General features: G+C 38.9%; 2 protein-coding genes across 15 annotated transcripts in view; one reads left to right on the forward strand and one right to left on the reverse strand.

Annotated features, from left to right (window-relative positions):
- Positions 1-25329, forward strand: part of SPPL3 (signal peptide peptidase like 3) — an 86782-nt gene that overhangs the window by 41393 nt on the left and 20060 nt on the right. For all 14 annotated transcript variants that reach the window (XM_055795843.1, XM_055795845.1, XM_055795842.1 and 11 more), the window contains one exon: positions 20571-20648. In XM_055795843.1, coding sequence (XP_055651818.1) covers positions 20571-20648 — 78 coding nt within the window. The remainder of the gene's footprint in view (positions 1-20570; positions 20649-25329) is intronic.
- Positions 1-25329, reverse strand: part of RNF10 (ring finger protein 10) — a 202062-nt gene that overhangs the window by 34814 nt on the left and 141919 nt on the right. The gene's annotated exons all lie outside the window — the stretch shown is intronic.

The following is a 25329-nucleotide window of genomic DNA, read 5'->3' on the forward strand; positions in this document are numbered from 1 at the left end:
TTGCTACAGTTTGCCTGTGACAATTGTTTGAACATTAAGTTAGGTGGCTGTCATGGATGTGCTAGGACATTTCCAGGCTCAGTTGCTTACGTTTCTCATAGCTCACCATGAGGAGGATCACAGCATTCATACAGCTGTATTGTGTTTTGTACAGGAATTTTTCACTTGTACAATGGTCTGGGCTTGGACGTGGTAGAGATGCTTACATCTTTCTTTGTCTTCTGCTAGTAACATCTTGGGTGGTGTATCTCTAGCCAATGTCTTCCATTTGAACTTTCAGGGAAATAATAATTTTGTGCTTTGATTATTTCCCCATTACCATGGCAGATAATTCATGCTGCTAATTAAGATACTGACAGAATTGCACAGAAAGATGGGCAGGGAAAGAATACAGCCTGCTTATGCTCACAATTTATCTGTCTTACAAATTTATAGAAGCTATTGCTAAGGTAGCTCACAGTTTACAAATGGAAATACATAACCTTCTCATTCATGGTATCTATCTACTGAAGGTAGAAGGGAAGAGCCGCATATTTTGAAGATCCTCATTTTGTCTGGTGCAGATGGAGGGATGTGGTTAGGAGAAACATTGTTCCCCAAACTAGATTTGTGTTCTGCTAGAGAGAAGCACATTCAGAGAGACCCCTCTGTTCAGTACTGAGGGCCTGAAGCTGGGAAGGCCATGAGTTCCCTAAACAACTCCTGACTGGTAGTTTCATGCTTAGCAGAGTTTTGTAGGCAGGTCTTGGAAACCAAAAGGAAACCGAAACCTTTGTAATTGTGAAATGAATGGGAAACCATTGCAGAATCTGGGAAGTAGGTAATAAATGCAGAAGACTTATTTTAGTGTTGGCTAGAGCTCAAAGAGAAATTAGGAGGCCTAACTAAGGTATGTGTTAAAACACCTGGGAAATATCAACACTGAAGAAAACTGACGCTAGTGTTGTTGTTGTCCATGTCTGATAGTGGAGACTCAAAAAGTAATGATAATTCTGTGGTACATTGCATATTGCAAGTCAGAGAGGCTACTTCTGCTTCTTTTCTTCCTGTTAGAAATAACATGTATTCAATTCCATCTTGTCTGAATTGTGGTGGATAATTTGTATACTCTTTCCTGTCTTCAGAAAAAGTTTTTAATAATTACTGTTTAATACTAAAAGATTAAATTCATCAATATTGTGGATGACATATAGGGTGAAAGATATCTCCATTGTGGTAGTTCATCCTGCACTGTGTCTGTTACTGGGTGGTGCTGCCATTGCACACCTACTGCAGGAGAAAATGAGATGCCTAATGCTAAAAGAGAAAGTACTTTTCTAGTCTTTCTTCTTCATAAAAGGTGCTTTTCTCCTTTGTCAAGGAGCTATGTGATTCTAGGAGCTATTCTCCTTCATTCCCAGGAGAGCGGGTGTTGTGGTCCATACTTTCTCTTTTGTGAAACGATTTCATATAGATGATTACGTCTCTGGAATCTATGTCATTCTCCCCCTAAAAGGAGTTGATAAGCAAATTGGCTTTCTAAAACATGAAAGAAGCCTAGAGCAAACTCTTTTGTCAACACATTCCTGGTCAAATCCAGCATTTGTCTTCCATAGAGTTCATAATATTTAGTGTAATGTCTGTGGTTTTCCACGAGGTTGCTTAGGTGAACATAATAAGTGAGAGCTGTTGAAAGAGAAAAGAATGAAGACTAGCTTCATCATGAGCTAAACTGTGAAAACTGTTTTGGATTGTATACATGTTTTATGTGTAGTTTTCTGAAATCATACTAGCGCCAATCCATGTTTCTTGGCTTCACAGTAGGTTATTAAACAGAAAAAGAAAATGCCAACTATTAAAGAAATGACATAGATTAATTGAATTCTTACTCATGTATGCTTCAGAAATTATGGGGTGATTATTCACATAATCCTAATTTTAAACTCCAAATGTAGGACTACATAAATACCTGAACTGCATGGAGAGACCAGAGCACCACTGCAAACCCTTGGTAGGAGCGTGCCTCTGCACTGACTGCACAGCGAGGGCGGGCTCGTAAATGTAGTGCCTCAGGTGCCCTGGGTAGGAGGACTCAAATAACCTCTGTGTCCATTTGTTACAACACCATTTGACTGGACATCTCAAACAGATTTATAGAGGGCGTGACAGATGAAAAAAAAAAAAAGGGGGAGTGTTCCTATTTATTTGCTGAGGTGTCAGCAATTACTAGTTGCTGCCTGAAAACTTCACTTGGACTTGCACAAATGCAATCTCCGAAGCATCTCCTGCAGTATCACAAATAAATGTGAGCCCTTGCCGTAAGATGTCCTGTGAGCATGGTTCTGTATGTGTTTAATATTTTTAGAACTAGTTCGGGGTTGAAAATGTGTTTTCCAAGAGTTGTACTGTTACAGTAATTTCTGGAGAGATTAGAGGAAAACATTTGGACAGTGTTAAGTCCTGAATAAAGAAAAGTTCTCTTTAGTTTTTCATCCAGAAATCACATCTGTCACTTTTTTGTCACTTTCTCGCATTAAGATGCCACCCAGCTTTGTTCCTTTTATATAATTATTTGCTTTTCCTTGCATTTCAGATAACTGGGTTTAGAACTGTCTAAAACTGAAATATAGGAAGTGAAACAGGCAGAAAAAATGTCTTAAACTTCATACTGTTTTGATTTGAAACTGCTTAATCTTGTGCTTTGCTTCCTACAAACTGCTAGAGCAGTGTGTGCCTTGTCATCAGCCTCTGTGCATTTCCAGAGTGGGAGACAGAGAAGCCAAAAGGGAAAACCTGCGTGTGTGTGTGTGTGTGTGTGCATGTGCTTCTTTCCAATACAGTGACATGGGACTTGAGCTGTGGCTTGTTCACTTGGAGAAGCTCCTCTAGCCATGCTTCAGTCCATCCTTGTAACAGTCGTTCCAGCCACTGTTGTTTGGGCTGGGCAAAAATCTGGTCTGGATGATCTGGGATCTCTGATGTAAGTCTCAAGCAGTCACATGGATTTTCACTCTTGGAATCTGGGGACAAATAATATTGGAGAGAGAAATTCCAAAGCTCATTCCTGTTTCTCATCCAGATGCTTTCGATATTTTCAGACACCAGCAGCTATGCAAAAGTGACAGTTAAATGACGTTATAGTAGGTATTAGTACTTGTATTTAGACTGAAATCATACTTTCCAGTGTTGTGGGGTTTTTTTCCTAGCTTGGGATGAATTTGAGGCCAGCTGATTTATATTTTTTTTCTTAAGAATTTAACACACAGAGCATGAGTTTGTTCCAGCTAGATGTTGCTTATAAACTTCAAATATTTAAATTCCTTTTCAAATGTCTGGAAGCAGCACTACATTTCTTCTGCATTCTGTGTCTTTGTTTCTGTAAACTTTTGGAATTGATGTTTGTGAATGAAATGTATGTAATTTACTTTCAGATCTTTGATTGTAGTATTTGGTTTGCAACTTTATGCATGGCTGATGAAAGTTAATTGCTTACACATTGATTAAGATAATTTTATCTTTTTGTATTTCAAAAACACAAGATGCAGTTGCTTATGCATTAAATCTGAACTTTAAAAGTTCCCCAAACACCAAGCAGTAACGAAACAGTGTTTTTAAAACAGCTTAAAATTTATGGTAGCTACATCCTCAGTGTGTTTTACTACTTCTTATGCAAAAGTAATTTTCAAAGAAAATACTAAGGATGATTAAGCAATCTTTTAAAATTATCATTTAAATTATTGTTCATCACTGTACGTTAACGTCTGAATAATGCTGTCAAAGTAAAATAGCATTTAAATATTATTGTGGACTCAGAATAGCATAGTTTTTAGTTACAGAAATCAAAGCAAAGTGACAAACTGAATATGAATTATGTCTAAATTTAGTAGATGGCTTATGCATAATACCTAAACTAACAATCAACTAAAAATGCTAACATGTTTGAGTCAGCTTTGTCATCTTGCTACTGTGTTTTTCTGAGTTGAACTTTTGTTGGAGTTGAGTTTATCTCCTAGTTCTGATGTGAGTGCTTTTTTGCCTGTAGGGTGCTCTGGGACTGAAACAGTGTTCCAAGGGTGAACTTGGCTATTTTTAGGAAGGTTATATATCTGGAAGTTCACTACAAAACCTTTTCCAGGAAGGCATTTTGTTCCTGAGCAAGAAGTATTGGCAGAAATATAAATGCAGCACCAACAGCATGTAATCTCTGGCTTCCCAGGGGACTTTGTTATTTTCAGACTGGTCTGTTGCTTAAAGTAACTCTGAGGATTACAGAAGGATATTGGGAGGATTTACCTCTGTAGTATTTTTGTAGATGGCTTTGAGAGATGGGAATCCGGAACAAGGATGAGACCGAGCAGAGGTGCCACGTTGTCAAAGAAGGGTTGGTTATGGGGGACATAAGAAACAGTAATGTTCCTAAGACTCCAGGTGTTTGCATTCTGGGTGTGTGTGTGTGTGTGTGTGTGTAAGTAGTTTTTTGATTGAGATAGAAAACAATTTTCTACTAATCGACCTATCAGTGTTAAACAATCTTTTGGATTCAGAAAATATGAAAATGTTACAGGTACAGTATAGGATTTGGGGAAGAAAACTTGGTGTACTTAATGGTTTAAACGCATTCCCATATACATTTTATGTGTATGGGAAAAAACTTGAAGAAAGTTGTGAAAGCTAAATGAATTAAATGTTTTAAAATGAAATAAGTTTGTAGAGAACTAGACTTCTGTTTTATATGAGCTGTCTTACACCCTTGATTATAGAGAATACTGCTTTGAAAATGTGTCCTTGCTGCCTGGACTGAAACTTGAATGGCTAGAACAGAAGTCTTATGCAAATATGCTAATATTTTGAAATTCCAAACTTCAGCAGTATTGATTGCTAAAAAATTGCACTTGCAGCTGAGGAGTATTTTTCCCCTTACCAATTCCCAGGTGCTGCGTAAAGAACTGTGACATTCCCTTTTCATTTTCTTAATACATTTTGGGTATCTTTAGCCCTACACTGTTTGTTTTTTTTTTTTAATCTCAAGCAGGAAAACTGAGTATTTTCAAATTTTAGTTACTATACCAGTTTTCTAATATTGTTGATATTATGGTAAATATATTTGTGGTGAGAGAAGTTTTTTTAAAACTAACTGATATGTAGGTGTTTCAAAACTCCTGTGTTTATGTATTGAGAAGTTTGTCTCTCCAGTTGTGTATTAGCTGGTCTAGTAAGAGATCACTCCTCTCTACAAATTGTTTGATTTTACTTGTATGCGTTATGATAGCATGAGATTGTTGCTGAGTTGAAAAGACTGTTCTGTTTATTTGAAATGCTTAAATCTGGTCGCACACTTTAATTTGTATTTTGTTACTTACTACATATATTACATGAAAATGTGAATTGAAATAGACGCGGAAGGGTGAGCATTTATGCTTCCAGGATGTAACATTTCCTGGAAGGCTGAGTCCTCTGGTATAGCAGCAGCATGTCTTCAAAACCACATAGTGTTTGTTTTATAGTAGCTCCCAGATGCCAGGCATATATTAAGTCATTCTGAGCCTGCTGGTACGTGGGCATCCCTGTCAAGCCCAGCGGTTCTGTATTTTTCCAAAAAGTATCAAGGTATTAGTTCCCTGATCCTTAGGGAAATTATTGTAAAAATTAGAGGCTATTGTTTCAGTGGGCTTCAGGATTCATACAGAAGTGTCAGTTTGCACTTTTCAAAGCAATTCTGTTAAAGATGGGAAAATAGAAGTTAACCTGACTTGTATTCAGGAGTTTTCGTTTCTATCCATGTGGTTAGAAGTGTCATGATTTTTAGTAACACCTACATCTGAGGTGGCTGCTCCCCGACCGTGCTGGATTGGACTTCTGTCTGGGTTAGTTTTGTTGTTGCAGATTTAATCTGACTCTGTGGTAACATTTAATGAATACCTAAGTTAAAACATTTTTTTGGAAGGGGATCACTGCTGTGATGTGTTCCAGTTTGTCTAGTGTACAACACCCATTAAATGAGTACAGCTTGAATTAATGAAATAAAATGAATGTTACACAAAGAGGGAGATGTGAGCAGAAGTTATTGTTTTGGATCCTTTTGCTTCAGTGTCAGTTGTATATTTAGGTTGACCATGGCAAATTAATGGATGACCTGTGAAAAGGAATTTACTGCCCTGTGTAATGTAATGTTATCTTGATGCCTTTAAGTAGAAGCTCACTTTTTCGAAGGTAAGCATTTTGTCCAGTAAAAATATCCTTGTTGGTTTTGTTTGGATTTCTAGTAGCTTTTAAACCTAGTTACCCCTGGGCTTGCAGAAATAGTACAGGCTCACCCTCTGTGCTGTCTGACACTGGATTTGGTGTGTACATTTCAATTCTGTGTTTGCAGAAGAATAATGGTACATAATGAAATGACAATATCTCTTTGATAAAACTAGCTAAATTTTCAAGTGGATGTAATCTGATACTGGTCAAATATAAATTTCACTTGGTCCTGTACATGAAGCCACATATACTTCCATTTGTCTAAAAGGTTTGTGTGGTGCAATATTGAACATGACAGCTGCTGTTACGAAGATTTGCTGGTAATAAGCGTGGCAATGTTCAGAGGCTCAGTGTGTTGAGATGCCTCTAATAATCTGTGTGAACATTATTGTTTCATTATACCTCTACTGTTTCGAATAAGTGAGTACAAAAGCAGTAGGACATGTTCTCCTTTTTCTTGTTTCTCAGGACTGAAAAGAGCATACTGGATGATACATTTGGAATGGGTCTGTTTGGTTTTTGTGGTGTTTGGGTTTTGGTGTGTTACCCCACCAGCTCCCCTGGCTCCCTGCCAAAAGCAAAATGCATGAAAGTGAAAGAACTGCTGTTTCTTGTGCTGTCACTAATGTCCGTGTGACTATGGAGATGTTAAACTGAAGATGAGCTTGGATTTGAGGGGGAAAAAATGGTTCAACTGGATCAGTTTTCCATTTGGTGTTGGGAAGGAATGTGAATTCCCCTATTGTAGTAACACAATTTTAGGTCGTTTTAACCTCTGAGTTCCCCCACTTGGTGTTCCCTTTTGCCTGTGCGCCAGCTTCTCCTCTTACCGTGTATTTTTCTAGGTTAAGTAAACAGAGTTCTTATCTCTCCTAGCCATCTTAGAAACTCTTTTCTGCAGTTGTTCCAGTGACAGGCTGGTAATTCTGCTCAGACTAAAGCTAAACTCGCACTTCATACCAGTGCCTGCCTTCCCCTTCAGTGGTCCTCTCCCCTTCCTGTACTGTATTTATTGTATGCCCTTACAAAATAGGATTAAAAAGAAGAGAAATGAAGAGGAGAGAACACCAGGAAAAATGTGACTACAGAAGTGTCTATCCAAAGTACTAGCATTACTAGGCTCAGTAGTATGGGAAAGTCATAATGCTCATAATGTAAAGCCTTAATTGACTTCTGTACTAAATCATACGCAGTTTTAACAAGTTAATTGCATTAGAGTCTGTTTATATGCATTTAGTGCCATACTAACAATTAAAGCTGAAGTTCTGTTTCCTAGCTTCATGCTACCCTGAGTCATGGAGCCTTTGGCACAAGTACTTTGGAAACATGCTGCATTTATTGTATTTCTTTGTAGTGTGTCATTCTGGTGCTTTAAACACAGACATTTTCTTCCTGTAATAAACACATGTAGCTCTCTGATTCACTTCTTTATGTTTTCTTTTCTGTGCTAAGTAAAATAGCCATTCTTTCCCTTTGATTAAGGAACTGTGGTGGAGTGTGTTCTGTGCTTGTGGGTGTGAGAATTTTAACTTGAGTTAATAGGGAGTCAATGACTTGCAGCAAAACAGGAGCAAAATCCCAGTTTTAAGCTTCATTTCCCCCCTCTACCACCGCATTTGTAACTGAACTAATCATGAGAATCATTGTGTGTTCAAATACGGCTTTGTGCGTTCTGTCTGGGTGGGATTCATTCAGCAGCAGAAAGCTGCTGCTTGACATATTGGTAATGTAGATCCTAATGATGCTTGAAATTTTTTGCCTGTATAAAGGAGTTTATTCTTTGTAAAGAAGTTGCCTTGCATTTGCTTTTCAAAAAGCCAAATATGTTGCTGTTTTGATTTTTATTTTTGTTAGAATTATACTTGTGGTTTGTGAACAGCAGTGCATTATTCCTCTACGTGTGAAGTACTGGAACCATGAAATATTATAATATTGCAGAAAACCTGGTGTGAGTTTTTACTTAAAGCTTTTCATTCTAACTACATGTAAGGATTGTTTTGGGTTTTTTCTAATGTTTTAAACTCCTTGCTTTTCACTTACATTGGGAAGTGGAAGGCATGTTATTTTCAGTCAGTGCTTTTGCTTCAGTGAAGCAATTAAACATACCTTAGATTTTCTGGGTTCAACTGCTGGTAGTTCTTTGACGCACCTGAAGTTCAATTTTCCCCCACTAGCGCTTTTTTCTTGTATTATCAGGAATAACGATGATACTGCCTACTCATACTTTCAATACACCTTTTGACCATACTTGTATGTTTGGAGAATAGATTGATTCAGCTTGGGTGTTTGACTTCTGTGTGCATGTCTGCGAAAGCAATCTGATGCTATATTGTAGAGCTTTCAGTCTGCTACTGACACGAGATGCTTTTTGTTGTTGTTAAGATGAACAAGTGTAGAGCTGAAGTCTTACTAGCCCCCGCTTTTCTAAATTTAGAAAAACTTAAAAGTCTGAGTGTCATTTTCAAAGTACTCAAAAGTAAGGCTAGTCCAGAATGACCAATTTAATTAGCTTGCTTTGGGAATATGTAGGAGGGAAGGTTGGGTTTGAGGTCTGTTGGTTTTATGGTTGGTTGGTTGGAGTTTTTTCCTTACAGTGAAAACTTTTTTTTTTTGCATGTGTGTTAGACAGTTTTGCAGGACATGTTATTGTCAGAGGTGGTACATTAATTGTTTGGCAATAGCCTGTGAAGTAAATATGAATCTCTTAATTGTGAGACAGGGATGACATATTTGCTCACCCTGAAAACTCCCAAATTTTATCAGCTATGACAACTTTTAGTTATGGCTTAGGATCCTCTGAGGTGCTGTTGGCTGAAAGTAATAACTTGTGCTGTAGTAACCATGTTAAGTGTTGAGTCATGATAAAAATCTGCTTGTCAGCATTTTCCCTGCAGTGGCTTCTAACCCTGCTCAGAACAGGTCTTCCTGCTCCTCTAAGAGCAAAATACCCACACCAAGCCCACGTCAGGCTGCTCTGGTTGTACTGTGGCTGGCAGCAGTAACCGTTAGCTTGTAGACTTCTCACTATATAGCTTGGGCAGGGCTTTGTTACTGAACGGGGGATTCCTGTGCAGAAGAGACTTGTGCTCATTCTTCAAGCAGTAAATGTATTTTACTGTAGACTGGAAGTAGGCAGCATCCTTGTGTTTTAGGTGATTATAGTAATTGTTAGTGAGTTTTTCTGTTAAGTAGAAAAAGGTTTAGAGATGAAAATGTAGATAGGAGCCTAAGGTGAAGGCTTCGGGGAAGTTTTTATCTTCTTCCTGTAACTAGAATAAAATGAAACTTAGCACTAAGCAATCTTTTGCCTAATGCAATACTACCAAGTGATTGAAAGCACCGGGTTGTATGTATGACTGGGATATAATTTGGTAGCTTTATAACCCAAAAAGGTCTTCGCTGTCAAAATTGCAGAAAAAAATCCTGTAGCAGGGATAACCGCTGACATTTCCAAATGGCCCTTCCTGAAAGCACAATGTTGTTTGGATCATGATGAGGCTGTCTAGCATGAAGCTGTAGGCAGCGTGCACAGTGGTACTCTGTAGACTTAAATTACAGTAACCACACCCTTGATTTGCATTTACATTTTTCTGATGTAAAAAGGGCTATTTTTGGAAAATTCATGCAGTTGAAAGTGGTAATTTAGATAGAAGAGCTGTTTCAGCAAAGCTTTGGGGTAGGCTAAATATTGGACTGACCTTTGCAGAGTTCACTGGTCTGGTGGAATCTGAATATTTACATAAAGAAATATGCTTGTGGCTCTGGCAAGAAAGGATTGTGCGTAACAACAGATCTTGATTTGCCCTCCTCTCTTCTCCCTTCTTCCAGTTCTCCTTTTGATTATTTGTGGAGAGTGGAAGCAGTTTTCCAGATGAGGGAAGTCTTCCTGTGTGGTCAGTTCGTTCTTGTGGCTAAGCCGCAACCTTTTTGCTTTGTCAGATGTCTCATACATATAATTATGTACATTTTCATAGTTACATATTTACATCTTGTTCTGATACCTGCTGGTCTTAATTCTTACACAGAACCCTTATATTCATGGTTTTGTTTTGCAATTTATATGGTACTCCAGCAAAATTTGAATCTACCCTCTGCAGTACACTGAAGTCATCTATAAGTTGATGAACTATGAAGACAGTTACAGACAGGACCGTTGCTTTACTTAGTTCAGCAAATGAGTCTTATCTCATTCTCATGAAATGTGTTTTTTAACATAGTAATTAATAGTTTGGCCCTAGCAAATGCAGTATGGCTACTTCTTGTAGCTCACTGAGTGCCCTTACATGTTAATGATGCCGGGGTTTACCTGACAGTCTCGTTAATGGATGACCGGTGTCTCAAGGTGTTGTACTGTGGTAGGACCGTGCAGCTGTCAAAAGGTATCTGGAGAGCTGGGGGCTGTAAAACTGTATGGGTGCTCAAGGGGCTTGTGAGGACAAATAACTTCATTATAGTTTCCAAGAGACTCATACTACTGCATGCTGCAACCACAGAATTTACTAATGAAAACAAATCTGAAAGGACCGAAATAGCACAAAATATTATAAAACGTTGTCATAGATTGCAGCAACTATCATACCTGTGGTCTGTTTTGAAAACTAACTTAACTTCTGTGTAGGTTGGTTAGAGTGAAACAGGGAGATTGGTTTTGTTTAATTTACATTGGCTCCAGTAAAGTGTGGATTACAGGTGTGCGTATTGCACTGTGCTTAATCAGACCGAACTATAAGCAGCTGCTGAAAGTGTTTTAGTCCTACCTTGTCCCTGGCCACATGTTGACTCCTTTCATCTTTGCATCATACCTAGTAATTGGGTGACTGCTGGCCTGAAGGAGAACTCACTTCACAGAAGGGGTAATTTGCCAGGTCAGTTTGCTGGTTTGCTGGGGTAATTTTCCCACCTCTTTCTTCTTTTCCTGCCCATGAATAAAATAAGTTTTACTAGCAAAACCCAAGCTAATTGTAATGACAAATGCTTGAAAAAGGAGGTTTTGTTGGCAGAGCTCTATTAATGCTGCTGAAGTCAGAGGTGAGCTGACTTAAGGTGGCTAAAATGTATAGCGTAGGGCTGGCCTGTTAGTCTTTCTTGCCTCAGACTTCTGATTTTCAAACTAACATAGGCAAATCCTGTCTTAAGCTGGAGTCCTTTTAGATTTAATTGTCAAGAAGGGATGAAAGTAATAGATGTTTTAAAAAGTGAAACCAGGGCTGTGCCTTGGCTCAGCAGTTTGCTGGGCCTGGTCTGTAGTAAGATGCCAGTGTTCTGGAACAAGTTAGCTGATCTGAAACAGCTCAATTAAAATAAACATGGCACAATTAAAATACAAAATTGAATAAAACATTCACTACTAACAAGCTCTGTGTTTTAATATCAGATGTGTTTTTCCATATATTCTTGTTCAGTTTAACTCACTGAAATGATGCCTGCTAACTTTTCTTCCATGGAGACCCATTATTGCAGACATTGTATAGATGATTTGTTCACATTTTCAAAAAATGTTTGCAGTTGTGTATGCTTGTGATGCAGTTTCAAAATTTACTTCTGGAGAGGATTCCTTGGCTGGTGGTGACATAAATTTGGCAGTAAAACCTTGCCCCGCTTTTTATGACATCTTGGTTTTGGTTTTTTTTCCTTTGAGAGAGAAAGACAGACAGGAAGGTTCCCAGGTCTTTTTTTTTTTTGTTTTGTTTGTCTGTTTTAGAGCAGAAACCCCAACCCAAATCAACCAACCAGCTCTCCTCAATAAAACAATGAACCTTAAAGAAGTAAATTTATTTTTGGTGTAGGTAAGAGGTGAAAAATATTGATCCAGGCTCCCATTCAGTCTACAAACAGAGAGTCTGAAATAAAACCTGTATTTCTGTTGCAGCAATGTCAAAGACATTCAATATAGTTTTGGTTCTGGCTGCTTAATACTCAAACAGGTATGTGTGTTGTCCAGTACAACTTATTTGAAGATGTAGTATTTCTCCGTTAACCACTGATTGCAAATTTTGCTCCCAAGTGTCCTGTTTCGTGTGGTTCCACCAGAGTGATGGGGAGGTCAGGAGCTGAGAACGCTTTTGAGGTACAGGGACATTGTTCTTTGTTGGTTGAAAATAACGCTCCTTTGAATGAGTAAGGTATTCTTAGGCTTCCATGCAGTGACTGGAAGTCGTCCTCCCATTCCTGCAAGGAAGTGAGTGCTCCAAGCTGAATGTGAAAGCTGGAAACCTTCCAGTTACTGTAATTCTTACACATGGTGAAACATGGAATTCTTTGTTCTGCAGGCAAACAGAACAAAGCCAAAAGAGTAGCTCAGATAATGTTTTTAACAGAAAATGTATTGGGGTGGGGGTTTGTGGTGCTGTTTTTTGTTGGTAGGTTGGTTGGTTTTTGGTTTTTTTTTTTCAAGGTTGTGTCTCTTGCTGCTTTACTGGACATACACTTTAGTTTCATCTCAAAGTGAGCTCAGAGGAGTGTGTTCTCTTAGCATTTTAGTTGGGAGCTTAGAATTTGATTTTGTGGGGGAGTTTTAGGAAAGCAGCTTTCTTGGAAAGGGTGGAAGAGGGAACTGGGTTTTTAAATCAGATATGTAGAAATACATATGTATGGTATCTAATAGTGTGAAAATGTTGTGAGACCTCTGTCTGATAAACAGCAGAATTATTCTCTGGTTACAACGTTGAAATGCCTGCCTGAGCCCTGAGTCTGCATAGGAAAATCTGGTTTTAGTGGGACATCTCAAATTACTCTTCCCACACACACACTTCAGACTTGCTTTAAGTTTTTTTTTTGCTGATATGACCCATGTTTCCATAAATTACTTGAACTTAGCAGACCTTTTCTGCACATGACAATGAGATGAAATTGTAAACTTACTTTAGAAAACAAGCTATTCCTTTAACGTAAGTGAAACCATAGCAATTCGCTTGTTTTTCCTATGAATCACACTAAAGAATGGAATAGTGTTGAGATATGTTTACAGCTGTGGGTGCCATGACTTCACGCTTAAAATTATACCTTTAATAGTTACACTCAGATTTTACTTTGGTTTGGCAGCAAGCCTAATGGAGGCTCTTAAATATGTATATATCTTGCACATGTAAGGCAGTTGAAAGAGGCTTTTTAGTTATACCCTTGACCAGGAATCCAGTAAAGGAAAAAAGTAGTATTGGTTTTACCTACGGAGTGAGTCTGGGCCCCCCCCCCCCCCCCCCAAATGAATACTTGAGCAATTAACTGTAATTGATCTTCATGTACGTGGTAGTGCTTTTCTTTCATGTGCCCTAGGGTTGTGCTCTGGAGTCCTTGAGTTTGCTTTGCTCATCTTAACAAATGATGCTAGAGTGATCACTCACAAATACCTTGCACTGTAGTGTCAAAAGTGAATTGCTCTTAGCAATAAATTGTCCTGTCTCACCCTTCTTTTCACTTCTTTTAAGGAATAAAATTGTAGAGCATTTGGGAAAATGTAGGAAATTCAGAAAAGCATTTTCCTTGTGAGTGGCACACTCTTGGATGATCAGAAGAAAATCAAGTGCATAGGGTCATTGCAGCAGTGTGAAGGTGAACATTGACTTCTGCCTACAGTTGATAGCTCCAAAACCCAGGGATGGGGCAGAGGAAGTGAGCTGCAAACTATTATTCAACTTGCCTTGAATTTACCAGCTAGATTTCTTGTTTTTCTATTGCTATAGCAATCACTGATGTAATAAACATGCTAAAAAGCTTTTGAAATCTATTAAACACTTGGAGGACCTGGGAACTTTCTCCATCTTTGATTTTGACATTTAACACTAGATTTCCAGCAGAAGTTGATTTGGCTTTGGGGTTTTTTTGTGTGTTTCCCTTTGAAAGAGTTGACCGTCTGCTGAGATGGGACCTTCAAACTGAATGCATTTCATTCAGCAAGTTCTGAAAATGAATTATGAGTAATAGGGCAGGGAAGGAGATGCTTTGTTGTCACCTTTCCAATGCCGGTCTCTACCTACGAGGAGTTTTCTTTTGAAGAGAATGGGAACAGGGAAAGTGTGATGCATGTTTTGGTGGGCATGGATTATTTAACTTACCTTGTGAGGGGACAGGGAACATCTGATAATGATAAGTGATATTTGAAGTGTAGGTGGAGTACCACCATATTGATTGAATAGTCATGGCTTTTAATGTGGGCTGAAGAGTATTTGAAGTTTTGTGTGGTTACTTCTCAAGCAGCCACAGCTTTCAGAAACTGAAAGATGCAAGTGAATTCCCATAGAGATGCAGTTTACTACAGCTGTGTCTGGTATGAGAAGGTCCCCATGAGTTTTGAAGGACTTTTTTTGTATAGCAGAAAAAGTATGGACTAAAACTGTAGTCAGAAAGACTTACATTAGATGTCACAAAAAGTCTTACAGTTTCACCAGTGAGTGTTGTAAACAACAGATGAGGTAAACATCTGTCATGACTGATTGATTGTCTTTCCCCAAAGTAAGATCAAATTATAATTCAATGAATTATCTCCTTGCGTTCCTGTCAGTGTGAATTTCTGTGATTCTGTGGTAGATGCCTGCAAGTTGTAGACTTGGTTCCGTTAAAATAGAAGAGCTTTTACTTCATTTAATTCCTTCTTACTGTAGCCAATGTTGCATGCTTACCTTCCTCCTACAGTTTTGTTTTCCTTAATCTTAAAAGCACTTGGATATTATGGTCACTGATAAAGAAAAATAAGTGAAGTGCAGTTTTCTGTCTTCATGTGGACTTCAGTAAAGTTCGTTCATCTACTGCACTTTCCAAGTTTGATGCAATTTGTTTGTTGCTCTATTGTTTTCCTCCTTGTGTATGTGCAGTAAATGCAGGGAAAGTTTATCTTGCCACTGTTAGAACAGCTTTTGTATGAGAATGATTCATGTCCAAGGCCTTCAGTATGCATTGCTATGGAAACTTCAGTGCACGGGCTTCTCATTCCCCCCTCGGCAGAATTCTTCACAATAATTTCTCTTGTACCTGGGAGTCAGGGGAGTGGTATTTGCTACTGAAATGTTGAGGGGCTGAGTTTCTTTGATCATACATTTAGTAGGCATCTTGTGCAAACAGCAAGAGGTTTCTGTTCAGTTACATAAAAATTCCCTGATGTCTTAGGCGATAGTTTTGGGGTACTTAAGCCAATGCTGCCACTGAAAAGACTTTCCTCTTTGATTTTACATCCAGAAACAGGCCAGATCAGGAATGTGAATCGCTTGAGAAACCTTCCCATTCATTTGCCGTTTTTTTCAAGCAGACAAGTCCCCTGATCTACTTTTCCATGCGGTTTTGCAAATGGTGCTGGCATGAGATCAAGAAAAAGAATAGGTGACTGGCAAAAGGTGAACAGTTGCTTTTGTAATGTCAGTGTTGGCTTGTGGTCATTTCAGACTGGCCCATGGCAAGTAGGTTATGCAGAGCGTAGCGCTCGGCACTGTCATCAGGAGACGTGTTTCATGCCTAGTTCTGCCTTTCTCTGGGTCTTCGTTGAACAGAGTGAGTTGCAGATACTTACTGCTCAACATGGAGGGCAAAAAGAAGTGCCAGGCTTTGCCTATGGACTCCTGCTGGTTTGGAAGAACTGCTGAGACTCTTCCCAAGAAGCTGCTTACCTTTCAGTGATAAGGAAGAGCTGAAACGGGAAAACCAGCGCTTGGCATTGGCTGGGTGATTTTCTTGAGTGGAAGTGCAAAAGAAATGACAAAATCAGAGAAATGGAAAAGTAAGCACATAATAGGAAAGCAGTAGGGCTAAAAGAGGGTTTTATGAGAAGTTCCTAAGCTGGCAGATGGCAGAGACCCCATGGGGTTAATGTTCACAGACGGGTGAGCTTGGACCTGTGTTGACAGGGGAAAAGAGAGTTTGACCTGCAGCTACTGATACAGAGAAAAGAGCTTGCGAGTGTCTAATGCAACGCTATTGCTGTTGTTGCAACTTTTATTAGCTGGTTACTATCTTCTCTCACTGGGAATGAAGTGGGTCTCTGTTCCCTTGGGAATACAGAAGTTATTCATTTTTTTCCCAGAAGAAGGGAGAGTGCTGCTTGGAACGCCAGCTGTAACTGGTGTGGCCTGTTTTGCATGGTTACTGTTTGGGACGCGTGGAAGTGATGGTGTGTCACAGTGGCTGGGGGCATCCCTGGAATTGTTCTGTAGGTAAAGGTCTATGGAGCAGTCTGTGCCAGGCTGGAGAGCTCGCTGCTTGGATTGTTGTCTGGACAATACTTTCACTGTATAGCTGTAGGGCTGACACACAGAATATGTTATAGAACAGTGCTGGCTGTGTCTCTGTCTTGGCATGCCTTAGCAGGCTCAGTGTTGTAAGCACTTGCCCGTGAAGCTGCTAGGAATAGATGCCTAATGGCAGAGAATTTGCTAAAATTGATCTCAGCCGTGTAAACATGCAGGTTCAGAGTGAATCTCAAGCTGCAGAGGTGTTTGGGAAGTTGCTTCACACTAGCTGGCTGAGAAGGGGAGCCTACAGAGGAAAGTCAGCCCGTGGCGTGTGTGGTTTTATAAAATACTTGGCTCTAATAATTGCTTTTAGTTATTTGTTACTTGACTGAGTTAAGAATCTGATTGAGAGCCTGATTAAATAAATAACTCCTAAACCAACTTCCTTACATGGATGTTGAATTTCAGGTGTGGTAGTGTAAGAATCCTGAAAGATGCCCTTCCCTGGGGAAATCAATGGTGTCTTTGTATTTTGAGCAGCGTTTGCATATGTATTAGAGTTTAGAAATGGGTTGGTAGCTGTTCCTGTAACAGCACAGAAGTTAACTGCACTGGAGTCCTTCAAAAGACAGCAGTCTTTAGCATGGCCTTATCCAGTATTAATTTTCAGAATGAGAATGAAGGCTTTTCTTCGTGGGCTGTCATGTAGTAAGTTCTAAGAATTGCTTCCAGAATCGGTATTTAAGTCAAAGGACACCTACCCATGGGCTTGTTACAGGCATTTTCTGTGCATAAGTTTCCACTACTTGTTCTGAGATGTAAAACTTGATTTTACAAAAGTACCTTGTAGAAGGAAGATGGTTTTGGTTTTATGTGTGCAGTGGAGGGCAGGCTGGTTAAATGTGGCTGCAGAAAGTCCACTGCAACTTCTGAAAAATTTCATTAGTGTGGGTTTTTGTTTTGGTTTTGGTTGATCCCATTTGAGAAGAACGTAGCATTGATGCCATGTTTGGCTGTGGGAGTATGCAAGCTTGCATACTTGAAATAGGTTTCTAGGAGGATCCAGTTATATGCATATGGACTCTGTTGGACTTGTAGAAGGTCATTTAAATTTCGGTTAAAAATACAAATGGGTTTGCAGATCACTGCTTGGCATTTTGATTAATACTAAAACTTTGAAGTATTCTTACTACTTTATTCTTTCATGGGATGCTGTCACTTGCTTATTATCTTTAGGTTTAGATAAATGCATTGGAAGGTGTTTATTTGGGATTCAAGGGATTTTAGTCTCTTAACGAACTGTCCAATAATTAGGATTTTAGGAAGCAGTTCTGTTTTCAGGTTTTGTGCAATACCTTACATAATGTAGGGAAATCAGATGTTAAAAAGATGCAGGGTTTTACTACAGTGAGAAGTTTGCTTGTGGGCTACTTGTGTTGGAAACTTGGGATAGAATCGGGACGTGTCCAAGCTGCTCTCTTGATTCCTGCCGTGTGGTTACTTAGACTTGTCATACTGTGTGTGTTTTGCGTTGCTCTTTTTCCAACTGCCTTGGGAAGAAGGAAAGTGGGACTGTTGTCTCCCTGGCCCTGTTTGCTGGAATAACAGTGAACATGAGTTTTACCAGACCATAATCATGATACCAACATCGAGCTTTTAGGATGTCCTGTTATAAAATCCCTATGCGGAGAAGTCATGAAACATCGCTGGTCTGTGAGAAGTTTCTAATTATACTGTTGCACTTACCTTGTGCAAGATGAATTCTTGTTTTTCCCTTGCATAGAATCAGTGGACAGCGGACTTAATTGTTGCAGCAGCCTATCAGTAGGGGCAGGGAATATTAGATCGTTGTTTGGAATAGGTGTGCATGGATTCAATTTCTTTTGTTGTACCAAAGAGCCCTCGGTTCTTAATACAAAACTTAATGGATTATGCACAGGGCTGATCCACGTATCATCCTTGTTTTATCTGTTTTATAAATCTTTCTAACATTTATGCCCTTGTTTTGACTAATGTTTAGTAATTATGATGAAATGGCATTTTAATTGTCATAGCTTCCAAAGGTGCCACTGAAAGATTAATTATATAGAAAACATGGTTCATCTCAAAAGTATTTGCCAATTTATGCAGATATAATTTTGTAAACGTCATTTAATAAAGTTTAGTGCATAACCCTGAATGTGTTTAAACCCAGTTGAAATTCCATTCAATCGTTTTGCTTTTCTTCTAAATTTGGAGTTCATGAGTATTCTTTTCGTAGATGAATTCCGCTGACACTCTCAGGTCTGCACAGGATATGAAGTTTCCCTTCACTCAAGGTTGGGTGAGGGAATGCTTCTCTCGAAAATTTAAGCTAGTAACAGGACATAAAACACTAGTATGCTCATCCTTAAGCTGTTTCTTGTTGGTGTGTGCTATGAACCATGTTGTCTATAACCTGAACGTTTATTTATATAGACAGTGATTGTAAGTGCTTAGTTACATATTGCTGTATTTGCAATTCAGTATATTGATCTTCATGGATGCTTTTAAGACCTCTGTTCCACAGCCTGGAAACTAAAGGTCAAACATGACTGAAATAAAAATATGTAAAGCTTAAGATCATCTTGATATGTTGGCCAACTTTATGAGCAGATAAGTCATCTGCTTTTCACTTTTAGTGAAAGTGGGGTTATGTTGAAGTTATTTATGGAGATTAACCAGAGTAGTTTCTTATTTCTTAAAAGCTTATTCCACAAGTATATAATCCCATCTAAAAGAGACAGTCTGTTTTTCAGTGACGTTTAATATTGAATGTCTATAATAGAAAGTTCATATTTGTGTTTATATATTAAAAAAAGTGTTTTAAAATGTGTGTCTAGTGGTTTGGTAATTTTCTCTAAATTGCTTTTAAATTGGGAAGGGGATGAGTGATTCTTTTAACTGTCTTGTATCTTTAGTTTTTATTTGCTTAGTGATATTTAATTTGGAACTATCATATAATTCATTTATCTTTATTCCATATTCATAATCTTGCCAAAATTAGGCTTTTTGGTTGGTTCTCAGAAACGTTTAGTTACCTTTTTTGTAGGGTAAGACTAATGCAGCTAATGTTGGGCATTACTCTTTTCTGTTACTTCAACACAGGTTGTGGAAAAGCTGTTGGGAGTTGCAGCGTGACTCCCAGAGCCTCCCCTTGTCTGTTGTACCCCAGCCAGCATGGTGGCCCTCTGCTTGCCTTCCTCCAGTGGGCCAATGTTCTTCTCTTTTGGGGCCCCCAAAAATGCAGGCAGTCCTTGAAATACAACTTCACGAGCGCTAAGCAGAGGGAGTGACCCTTTCTCCTGACTTGCAAGCTGTCATCTTCTTGTTGGTTCCTTCCTCAAGGTCCCCTTTCAAGGTTTTTCCACCCTCTAGCATCTCAGCCCCGCTCTCCCTAGCCAGCTGTCAGCTGGGAACTTGCTGAGGTTGCCTTCTGTCCCCCTGTCCAGATCAAAAGAAGTTTCAGTGCGAGCTACAGAGTGGGGTTTGGTCTGTCAAGGATAGGGAAAAAAAAAATCAGCAAATACTTGTATTTCTGTGCTTTAAACACAAAGGTATGTTGTATCAGGAAACTGATCTAAACAAAGCTGGGGTTTAAGCCTCCTGTTGAAATTTCTATTGGGAATCCTGCATCAAGTGGTCTTCAAGATGTAATAGGAAGGTAATTGTGTGTGGTTCAATAAATGCGTACTGCAGCTTGTTGTGAGGTCTGGGGTTTTTTGGTTTGGTGTTTTTTCCTGGACTAAATAGACCTTGACTGTCATATTGCAATTTAACTGTTATCAGTTAAGACATAAGACGTCTTACAGAGAACAGGTCAGTGTTATTTACATGTAAGGTTGCATTAGTTGCAATTGAAGCAATTTTAATGTGTCTGAGGGGGAAAAAAAAAAATCTGAATGTGGTGAGTTCAGAATAAACTACCACAAAGCTTTTGAATTGTCCTTCGGTTGTTGTACAGATTTTACATGCTGCGGACTTGAATATAGAAAGTTAATTTACAAGCTACAGGTTTTATATTCCTAGATGGTACAAGAACTTTAGAGAGCTGCCATAAAGATTTGTCATCCAGTTCTCTGTTTGTATTATAACAAGAAAAATAATTAGCAAATGGCACTGAAGAAATGGATGCTTACGATGACACACCTGCCTTCTTTTTCCTAATTCCAGGGCATATTCCCTTGTGGATTCCAGTCAAGTGTCTACCTTCCTGATTTCTATTCTCCTCATAGTCTACGGCAGTTTCAGGTAAGATTTTTCTTCGAGATTCGGCAGAATTTTTCTTTTTCAACTGGAAATAATGGCAAGTGACTATTCCGAATAGAGTTTATGCCTTTTGTTTCATTGTATCTTTGTCAGACTGGTGGCTAAGGTAAATGAAATATCTCTTGCTTCTGAAAAGGAAATGGAAAAGGAAGAAAAAGTAGCTAGTTGGGGTTTCTGAGAGACATAATTATATGTCAAGTTACAGGCATGTACAAGAACTTAGAAATTAGTCCTTGAAGACAGCTCTGTAAGATTTTATTTTGGAGGATATAAAAGGATTGTTGAGAGAGACGGGAATGTAATGTTACCAATAGTAGAATTTGATATATAATGTTTCAGTGTTGGTCGATTCAGCATGTCCTTATTGTGATTGCAAACAAGTCTCGTAAAACAGACGTTCCCAAGATCCAGTGCTATTTACTTGAGTGTGAGTAACAGCTTAATAGAGAAGTGGGAAACACACCGTCGGTGTTGAATTCCAGCAAAGTCTCTGAGAACTGCTGCAGGGGAAGTTCGAATCTTCAGAAAAGAGATTCGCCACATTTTGGGAGACTTGAGTATGGTTTAGAGAAAACATAGTTCTCCCTTTAGATTTGCATCTTGTATTATACAGTTTGTTTTAATGTAATGCTACCTAAGGAATGAGGTTCATACCGACATATTAAAAAAAACCCCACCTCAGCACGAAAGTATTCTTTTTTTCAAACTTATAGTACAGCATGATTTTCTTTCTGTTTCTTGAAGAACATTGCTTTATTTAACAAGTCTACGATTAAAAGGCCATACATTCACTGTGAAGTTTCTGAAGTGCTATGGATATTCCTGAAATAGGTGATAGCCACTGTCATACATATGATCTAAGTTGCAGCTGTCAGGGTAAGAGGTTTTAAATCGCCATCATAAGTTAGTAAGATCATACAATGAAAGAGCCAATTTTTGATAAGAGCTGTCTGTTGTTGCTAACAAGTATTAGGTAATAGTGCTGCTGATGGAATTAAAATAGAAGGCTTTAGGAAAACAAAACCCAGAGATGATGGAAATAAGAAATAAAAGGTTGTATTAGTTTTTTCTTCCAAGTTTTGAGTCAGTCTAGCATATAGTTGAGGGACTAATTAATTTTTTAACTATCTGAATTTATGCAGTTGTGTAAAAATGAGCTATACATCTGGCTGCAGGAAGCCATAGCATTTATTGAAATTCAACTGTGAGAACATAATGCAATATAAAACAGCAGGAGTGCTTGGACTTAAATTGCCTGCCCTTATCTCAGAGCTCCTTGCTCTTAAAAAGTTTCCCTTGCTGTTTGCCATCCTACTCCTATATACACGTGCTCGTCCTACATTTTACACCCAACCCTGCTCATGTAACAAGGACTGCAAACTTGAGTACAACCTAATTTATGGGATGAAGTAGTGGAATGGTGATGGATACAAATCAATTGAGGAAATGTCCTGTTCTAGTCCACTACTTTTGCACGTATCCTGAAGCCCCCAAGGTGCAAGCTATTAGAGACCAAGGTAGGGTCCCATAGTTGTGTATAGTTATATAGTAGGGCCATACAGCTATATGTAGTTTCTTTAGCAGATATCTGAGCTTAAACCCACAGTTACGATGGTGACTTGGACAGATTGCCCTTCTGTTTGGTCAGCAAGTGAGGTCAAGAGCAGTTTTTTACAGAAAACTGTACAGTGGTGTTAACAAAGGGGTCTGAGATACAATTAAGTTATTTAAGAAATTCAAGTGTGGTAGTTCAGCTGCAAAATGATACTCATCAGGCAATTCCTGTAGTAATAAAAAAAACCAAACATCTGGCAAAGTGGGTGGATTTTCTTACAAGAGTGACTTGCCAGAGAGATGAAAGCTTAGTGTGCTCCTTCTCAAATGGCAACAATGATGTCTTCATCTTGATTTGAGTGCTTAATCTCAAATGGAGCTGTCATAAGACAAAAAGAAAATAGCACTTCTCAGTTAACCTTCGTGTTGCAAAAAGTGGGTTTGGTTTCTGATTTTCCGTCTGAAAAAAGCAAATTGAGTTACTGTGGTATTGCTGGCAAGTGACTTAAACAGAAGTGCAGTAATAGGATCAGAAAGAATTGGGTGGGTGAGTCATTAGGATAAAATCTACATGTGTGGTAGATCTAATCTAATGCAAGAGGTTTCAGAGGAACAGAGGAAAGCCTTGGTCCACTGTCCTTATTCATACCAGCAGCATTTATCCAAAATCAGAATAAAGTGAAAACCCCCAAACTCTTTAAGATACTCAGAAGAATGTCTAATAGATCATGGGTAAAGCCAGCATCCAGGAAGAAGCGTACAGAGTTGAGTTCCCACTTCTCTTACTGTGGATGAATGAGCATTTTCTTCCTATGTTTGTGCTGGGTTAGGAGTTTTAGCTTCGAGTCCTTCTGAACATCTCTGCCATATACATTCTGACTGTTTCTCAGTCCTTGAACATGATATACTTTATTCTTGACTGCCAAAGGGGCAAGTATAATCCTTCAAACCGTTAGAGGCTGTAAACTGGAGCATACAAGGGTGTGTGGTAGTTACATGTTTCTAAAGAGGTGAGCTTAGCTTGAAACAGGTTGTTTCCTGTAGGTTTTTGCTAGGCAGCCACCTATTCTTGTCAGAGTGCTTCTCTGTGATTTAAATCTTGGGGTTACTTTGCAGGCAAGTAACAGCTGTATCTTTTTCTATCCTATCACATACCCAGACATGGTCTCTCAGCTTATGTAAAGCCAGATTTAACCCAGAACCTACCTGTTCAAGTATCTGCTTTTAGACCAAACCAAGAAGCATGGGATGAAACTCATGTCTTCTGTCTCTAGGCTTTGGGTACCTAAAGTATGCCTGTAAATAGAAAGTAGTTCAGATGGTGTGCTTGTGGTTGGCTTTATGACTTGACATGTACAGAAATCAGGACACCTATTTCACAGTAAAAAAAGAGGAAGGCTGTGCCTGGAGTTCATACACATCTACAGCTGCAGCACTGGCAGGGTGGAACCGGGGCTTTGGGCAAACCTCCTCAGCACGTGCTGCGAATGTGGTCTGCGTGTGCACGTGCAAGTGGGTGCATGTAAAATACCTGCTGAAGGCAAGATGTTCTTATCGTGAGGTGGGACTCAGGCACTCATACTCCATATAGGCAGTGGAAACATTTTACTTGCACTTTCTGCTGTTGTTTCCCCGATTCTTACTTCAGCTCCAGATCCTGCACTGGAACTTGTCCATTAATCTCATAGGAACATTTTATAAGTGACTGTAGCAAAGTTGGAGCACACAGCGTATTTTAGGCGCTCTCTCTAGCATATGCATGGAGATTTGATTGAATTAAACAGTCTCAGGTCAATGACTGATTCTGATTGTAATTTTTTATTTAGAGCAATTGGAATCTGGCAATTCTGTGGCAACCCACAATTCTCATAGTCCCAGAGCTGTTAAGATGGGTGACTGTCCTCAGTAAGTAGGGGAAGGAATTTCTCAAGCTATTGCATCTGCAAGCTGCTCTATATATAACGCATTTGCTTTCATATTTCCTGCATTGTTTCATAAGAATATTCTCCTGCAGGGTTTCCCTGAAGCATTACTGCAGTGGAAGGGATCCATAGTTGAATCTGAACTTTCATGGTAGTAATGTGCCAGCAGCTTACTCATTCCTTTGGCCTTAGTGTAACCCAACTGAGTGGTTCCCTGTGGGAGGCTGAGCTGTGCTTCTTTGAAACATTGTGCTAGAAATCCTACTGACTTGAACTGTGAGGACCCGCAGAAGAAACAATTGTGGAGTTTATTGCGTGCTGGGAGATACTGGCTGAACGTTGCCTTTGGAAGCCCAGCAGAAACTTGGAACAAAACAGCAAACATTTCTCAGTTTGTGATTTCATCATGATCCAGTCGTTTTGAGTGTATCTTGGTTTACAATATAATTTTTAAGTTTCTTGGAGGATGTTGTAGTGATCACTTATCTTTTTTTCTTTTTTTTTTTTATGTCAGTGATAATTTGTAGCAGAGGGAAGAGCCAAATCATAAAATGGTTGGAGATTATTCAGAAGTTGTCTTGGATCAGCAGCTGTGTTGCTAAGTGAAAGTAATTTCCTAATTTATGCTTACTTTTGAGGTAGGGATGTTTATGTATGTAAGATGTTTATAGGTAATAATGTAATAATTACTGACACTATTGCAATGAAAGGAGAGGGGCTGAAGTTGTTTATGAGCACTAGATCTAATAGTTTATTTCCAGTTTTCTTTGCTGATAGCAATGCCTTAGATCATGAGTTGCCTGATGTCAGTGGGAGAATGGTGGTGTGAAGTTCTTGTTAAACGACGCTAATTCAGAGGGGAGTGAAACACTGCACTGACAAAAGAATTCTCTTGTTTGGCTGAATCTTGGATCAAGTCCTGGAGGGTTGTCAGCCTCCTCCCCGGATTTTTATAGCTTGAGAGGAAAATTATGAGGCTGCAATGCATTAATGGGGAAAAAGGAAGTGTGAATGAAGGATAAAGGTACCCAAAACAAGAAGCAGAGCAGAGAGATGTTTAGAAGAACAAGCTAAGCAGAACAGATTAATTAGAATTTCTTAGACTTTCTCCATTGTCTCCTTGTATTTTTGATAACTTTTCAGTTGATAATCCATAATCTGTGTAGAAATACTGTGTATCGGAGGGT

Source organism: Falco peregrinus, chromosome 2, assembly GCF_023634155.1.
Source record: "Falco peregrinus isolate bFalPer1 chromosome 2, bFalPer1.pri, whole genome shotgun sequence".
NCBI classification, from domain to species: domain Eukaryota; kingdom Metazoa; phylum Chordata; class Aves; order Falconiformes; family Falconidae; genus Falco; species Falco peregrinus.